A 7,039-nucleotide genomic window follows, 5' to 3' on the forward strand; every position below is an offset into this window, starting at 1 on the left:
TCAATAATATCGTTATTGCAATAAATTCCATGATATCATTTTAAGTGATTCATCCATCCCTACTGCAATTATGACCATTACAGATGTGCGCATTGCGATATAGATGCTGAAATGATATATTGTTCATCTGTAGTTCACTCGAACATTTTAAAGTTGCATCGATTAGCTGGTCTGTCTGTAAAAAATAGTACATTTTTTAAAGATACAGGACCCTTTCCTTCTGAGTTACTTAAGCATTATCGTCAATAATATCGTTATCACAATAAATACCATGATATAATTTTAAATCCATATCGCCCATCCCTACTGCAGTTTAGACCATTACAGATGCTATATATATTGTGCATCTCTAGTTGACTGTGTCCTCTCCCTCCGCAGGCTCACACAGACGATGAGAGATTCCGAGACCCACAGCTCTTGCTGACGCCGTAGTCCCGCAATGGGGCTCCCGTGAACGGCCTCGGCGTCGAGTATGTTGGCCGGCTGTCAGCATGACGCCACTGGACCTGTGGCTTTCGCGCTCCATCCCCATGTGTCTGCTGCTCCAGAGCCTGGTGCTCATGGTCCTGTGCTTTCCGTCCGCCAGCACCTGTCCCAAAGGCTGCACCTGCCAGCGATCCGAAAGCCCCCCGCATGGTCTCAACGTCACCTGTAGCCTGTCCCGCTTGAAGGAGATCCCCCCTGACGTCCCACCGGACACCCAACTACTCCAGCTGGACAGAAACCACATATCATTGGTGCCCGACCGCATATTTCATGGCTTGAGGATGCTACGGAGACTCAATCTATCCCATAATGCTGTGGAAACACTAGGCGAGGGGGCGTTCATTGGTTTGGAGGGCTCTCTGGAGGTATTGGACTTGTCACACAATAGGATCACTAGCGTGCACAAGGATGCATTTGCGCGATTGAAGGCGCGTGTGGTGGTGGACAATAATCCTTGGCATTGTGACTGCGCGATGCAGCAGGCGTTGGGAGGTATGGCGCACAATCACGAAGCCGCCACACGTGTGCTGTGCCGGAGCTCAGAGCTGAGAGACCAGGAGGGCCAGCCGTTCATGGCTGTGGACGCCGATTTGTGCAACCTGGCCAAACGGACCACCGACTACGCCATGTTGGTGACCATGTTTGGCTGGTTCGCAATGGTTATCTCTTATGTTGTGTACTATGTACGGCAGAACCAGGAAGATGCCAGACGACATCTTGAGTATCTGAAATCGCTTCCCAGCAAACCCAAGAAACCGGACGAACCGGAGGACATCAGTACGGTGGTGTGACTTTTGTGTGCAAAGATCCTTGAGATTTAAGGCCTGCTCAGATTAAGAAGGATAGTTATGATGATCAATTGAATTCAAGTCTACATTGCAGCACAGAGAATGGACCCTTTTCACATTTCAGGGTTTCCGGAAGTCGTCATAGTTGGTAAATGTAGAGCGCAGTGAATGGGAGAGTACAACATATAGTTTTTTTACAATCCTATTTGCTGAAATAAGAAAAGAAAAACTCCATGATGGCGTTATTATGACTTTCAGAAAAACAAAAAAGATATGTGAGACGGCAGCCAGAAGGGAGAATAATATTAAATTTACTGTCCTGCCCACATAGACACTGCATTTCAAACACCTCACACAAGCAGTAATTCGTTTTTTGTTATTTGATGCAAAGATGATATAATGCATACATAAATACATATAATTGTTCATACAATTAAAAAAAAAAGTCTAAATATTAAAAACTTTCAAGCATTTAAGATGCTGATGAACGTTAGACGAGTCATAACAGTCTTGTGAAAAGGGTCCATCCATCTTTGGAATCACCTCTGGAAGCTGATGATGATGATGTAAACATTGACAGCCAATCAGAATCTCTTTTAAAGAGATTAAATCTGGGGACGCCAAATAAAAACGAGCAATTGTGGAATAAACCAATATCCGTGGGTGATGATTAGGGCTGGGCGATGTGATTAACGTGATTGAGCAAGGCTACTACTGTCATGCACATCTTGTCAGGGAAACACGGTTGTGTAATTAGCTCTAATTCTTCTTCAAAGGCCAGAGGGCGCTCTCGAGTAAACCCCAATCACCCAAATAATGAACAAATAAGAATAAACAAAAGATTTTCATTGATTCAGCATGACTGATAAACACAAGACTATGGAATCATCTCGCATAAAGATTTATTTCAAGCGCTCGACTAAAGTTACGAAGTGAGTTTGGAGTAAAAACGTTATTATATGTGTCTCATTTGTGAGTCGCTTTGAATAAAAGCATCTGCTAAATGACTAAATGTAAATGTAAATGGTAATTTCACATGTAGCATTTATTACACAGCGCCGTAGTTCACTGAGAAGCTACGCAAACGACTGTCGCAAACAACAATTTTCGACCAATTCAATCTGATTCAATTTTAAAACTGATTTGTTGTCAGCGAACAACAATGCTGCTCCATCTGAAAGTACATACTAGAAGTTTACAACAACCGGCTTTACTGACAAAATGTGCATGAAAACCACCTTTGAATAATCGGCCAGCTGTAATATGGATGCACGCATACCTAAAAAGTTACCTTTAACTATAGCTAACTGTAAAGTTTTAATAAACACCCCAATTCTACAACGACTGTTTCATCAGCAGATTGCCAGCCAATGAGAATCCAGAACTGTGCATCGGTGTGGACGTAATTGTGATTATCAATATAGTTCCTATTGCGAATGGGCTTTAACCAAGGATGTTGCTAATTCAGACGCCATCATAAATGTCGTCTAGCGAACTACACCTGTCTTCTTTTTCCGATGTGCTTTCCTGTTTCTGTATTTAGACGAATTTGTGATATACTTCCAACCCTGTGTCTTTACAAGAGAGAAAGAGAGAAATGCGACGTCCAGGTGGCATTAAAACAATCGCAAAGTTGTCCTTTTAAACATGGTCTAATCCCCGGTTTAGAGCGAGAACTTGTCTTCAGGCACATTGACACGAGAAATTTTCTATTTTAACTAGTCAGTCGGAGCAGACCGTCAATCATTTAGCAAAGCTAATGACCAGTACAGGTATTTTGAGAAATCAAATCTCAGGTGCAAACGTCGATTTGTAAAAACCCTACGATGTTTTGATGCTACCAAGTTTTGTAAGACTAACGATAAGACATTAGCTACAATTGCGAATCATTTTATGACCTTCTAAAGGCGTAGCGCACCCTTTATTAGTGAAGATGTGAGACATTTCTTCCGACGTACTAAAGCTGTTATTGTGATCCTGTGCATTTTTAGGTTTTGGTTTCCTTGTTGCGTTAAACTTCGTGCACATTAAATGGTGAATCGTAGAGCACAGCAGTGCTGGTGTGGTGCTTGTCACGTGATTCTCGGAACAGTAGTTGAGGAACGTAGTCGATACCTCCATCCGAGTCTATTGTCGGTAACGTTTCTTGTGAGGCTCTTCGTCGATGTCGTAACTCACCGTCCGTAAAAAGAGGCTCCGTGTTAGTCATCATGTAATCTACAAGACAGCCAGCATGTGTTTTTAAACGTACGGTTCAGTCCCTGAAACCAAAATCTGGCTCAACCTTTGGCGCATATAGGGACTTGAGTTCCCCTGATGCTCATTATTGTGTGTGTACAGTAATTTGGGCCGGTAGCGAGTGGAAAATTACAGCTGTCACTCTATAACTGGCATCATTCATACGAATGACTGCTGAGTCCAGCAAAGCAAAGCCCCGGGGAAGAGCTGGAGGATAGAAAGACGACAGGAGACCAGAGGAAATGGAAAACAGAAGGTTGGGAGCTGGAAATCAGGGCTCTTATGAGAACGGATTGTGCTGATGCTGTGATATAGTACGTTTCTGATGGCATTCATATATCATTGCATTCATTTGATCCAATGATACTGTGATTTTCCATTATTACCATTATTAGTCTGAAAGTTGGAATTATGTTGCATATATATGGGTCAAAGATGAGACGTCCTATTTTGTACTGCCATTTGCATAAACACAACTGATGCGTCTACAATAATGTTCCAAATAGCATTTGCGGGGGGAAAAAAAGTCAAAATGTGGATGAAATGTTCCATTGAGATAAGGGTTGGGTGATGTCGACCAATTTGTCACCGTACACGTCTAATGTGAAACATCACGATGGACGATGGCATCGTTGTCATAATGAATAATTAATTAGCTCATAACTAAATAATTATTTGTAGCCTACCGTTTCAACTACCTGACCCGCATGGTCTTAGTTTTACCCATAACCAAATCATAAATAAATAAATATAAGCTACACACAAATTACCACCTGTCAATCACTTTCCGCGGTACTCTGCATGAATAGGCAGAGTGATCTGTGTCGTTATAATGGCGTTGACAAACTTGGTTGGTAAAAATGGTGCACAACCAACAGTATCTGAGGTTTGCACTAAAATTATTAAGTACAAGCATGAAAGCGAAAGAGTTAAGCAGTGTACTGAGGATGTGACACGTTACTTGATAGATTCAAAAGACAGAAGAGTCATTAGATAGAGACTATCACGTTATAACATCTATAGTGAGACGCCATCCAGCAGTATGATAAACCGTCTAACGTGCACTGCTCTCTGGAGCTCAGACGAGCGCATAACAGTGTGTGTGGTCATGTGATGTGCGTCTTCAGCGGACGGAGGGCTGTTCAGAAATGCTAGATGAAACGGCAGTGTGGACGTGGATCATTTTCGCTCTAAAATGCCATTTTAAAAACCAAGACGTATTAGTGTAAATGGGGCCTCAGTGGGTATTTTTCACGAGTGTGGGTTTGCGACGGGAGGCAGGGAGGAGGATCAGCCTCAGCATCGTGATGTCAATCGCCGATGGACTATGGCATCGTCTATCGACCCAACCCTAATTGAGATTCAGTATAATAGATAGATTAATGTAAAAATCAAACAGCATTCTGTACTTGATATAATGTATTAGTGTGGCAATGCTAAATATTGTAAATCAGTGAAAGCTTATTGCCGACAAATGAGGAAAAATCAAGTGGTTTGAAGAATAATAATTAAATTAATTAAAATATTGTTACGATGGATGACGTTTTAGTGGCCAACTTCTGTAAGTCATGATAAAGCTGTATTATAGAGTAGGTGAGAGAGCTTAACGTGCTGCAATTTAGGAAAACGCATACAATTACAAAAAACGCCAGCAAATTAAGGAAAGATGTTTACATACACATTTTTTTTAACACAACGCAAACAATTTACGAAAACACACTGCTTTTTCTCACAATACTTTTAAATAGCGCAGAGCACAACAGAAAGGTTTCAGGAGGACCCTCATGACAGACCCAGCTCTTTAGGTTATGCTTATTTAGGCTAATAAAATACAAACGACGAGGGAATCAGGATGTTAAAATAAACAAACAAAAAAACTCACCTTTTAAAGATCACCTACAACTACACTGAGCAATAGTCACGGCACAGCGACGTCCATCACGTTTTTTGGGTTATCTTGAAACATTCCCGTTGTGTTCCGATGTTTTTGCAATGCAGCACGTTTTCGTAAAATTGTTTGCGTTGAAAATGGAGGAAGATCTTTCCTTCTTTCGCTGGCGTTTTTTGTAATTGCACGTGTTTTGTTAAATTGCAGCACATTAAGCTCTCTCGGCCTCTATAGTATTACACTTCTAGGGCCAGATTTACTTACAGCTTACATACAGAATCATTAATGTTGATTTTTGTGACTTTATTAAATACGTTTCTCTTCCAAATGGAGCATTTGTTGCAGCAGAGTATTTAAATTCATTGCCATATTTATACAGCGGCATTCAGTTTACTGCTATTAGCATTATTTTATGGCCAAAAAATGTGTCTTAACCCGTTTTGTGCCTGTGTTATTCTCTTAAAGGTTTTATATTATTTTCACGTGTGATTTAAAGATGATTGCACAGCATATGAACCTCGCACGTTATGATTTTGCCAAGTACGATGCGATGATCCTGGATTAACATCTATGTTGTTCCTGGAAAATCATTTATGTTGGAAAATGTAATCCCATACCTGTTCTATATCCCTAAACCCAACCATAACTGTAAATTATTCCCAAAATCAGAGTAATAATAGCTAAATAACACTCATGCAGAAGTGCATAAACCTAACCGTAAGCTTAAACTTAACATAACCGGTAAACATATCCCTTAATTCTGATTGGCTGATTGGAACGTTGTTCCAGGATCAACATAGATGGTAATTCATTAACATGTCCTTCTTGGGGAACTCAGGTTGGCGTATGAAGCTCATATTGTTTTTCTGTACAAGTGTACATTAGGTGTGCTTATTGTGACCTAATTTGCTGCATTTAGACATTATTAAAATGTCCGGTTTGATTTGTGCCTTCACATTTACAGGATAGTAAATCTGGCCGGTATTATTTTTGACCTCTTTTTGTCTTTGACCTATAATCAAAATCGATCATTGGGAAAATGAACTGCCAATCAGAATACATCATAACCATCAATTGGAAACACCATTGTAGTTTTGTGAGCTGAATGAGCGTCGTTTCTTTATCGTAACTTCATCGTTGTGTATCCAGTGAAGTGCTTTTCTAATGAAACTTTTTAAACTCCAAGGTCGGTGCCGTTATAATAATAATAATAATGACGTTTGATCGTGGTCGGTTCGTCATGAAACATTAAAAGAACCTTAGAAGAACATTAGGGGAACGCTCAGCCCGACTTTAGTGTAGATAAAGAGCTTGTGTTTTTTTTTTTGCGTAGGAAGGTACCTGAAATCCCTTTAAAGAATGGTGTTTTGAATGTACTTATCTAGTCTTTTGCCTTGTCTAACTACACGCTGTATTGTGCTGGGAAAGAAAGCCGTTTCTCAATGCAGACTCCACAGTGAAGCACGCTGTAGCCAAGGACACGGGGGAGAGATTTTCTAAGTGCCTGAAATACTCGTCTATAAGTCTCTCATTCTTCCAGCTAGCGATAACTTTCTTTGCTTTTGAAACGTTTGGTGTTGGTCTTCTTGCTCGTCTTCACTGCACATGTTCAGGCAGTCTTTGAGACCGATGAAATGAT

The 7,039-nt window shown here is 40.7% G+C and overlaps 1 protein-coding gene across 1 annotated transcript in view; it reads left to right on the forward strand.

Annotated features, from left to right (window-relative positions):
• lrrc3b (leucine rich repeat containing 3B) overlaps window positions 1-1,448 on the forward strand; it is a 12,288-nt gene extending 10,840 nt beyond the window's left edge. The window contains exon 2 of the mRNA XM_056480157.1: window positions 379-1,448. Within this exon, the coding sequence (XP_056336132.1) occupies window positions 492-1,277 (786 nt within the window). The 5' untranslated portion in view covers window positions 379-491 and the 3' untranslated portion in view covers window positions 1,278-1,448. The remainder of the gene's footprint in view (window positions 1-378) is intronic.
• Window positions 1,449-7,039: the final 5,591 nt, after the last annotated feature.

The sequence above is a fragment of the Danio aesculapii genome, chromosome 19 (assembly GCF_903798145.1).
Source record: "Danio aesculapii chromosome 19, fDanAes4.1, whole genome shotgun sequence".
NCBI classification, from domain to species: Eukaryota; Metazoa; Chordata; class Actinopteri; order Cypriniformes; family Danionidae; genus Danio; species Danio aesculapii.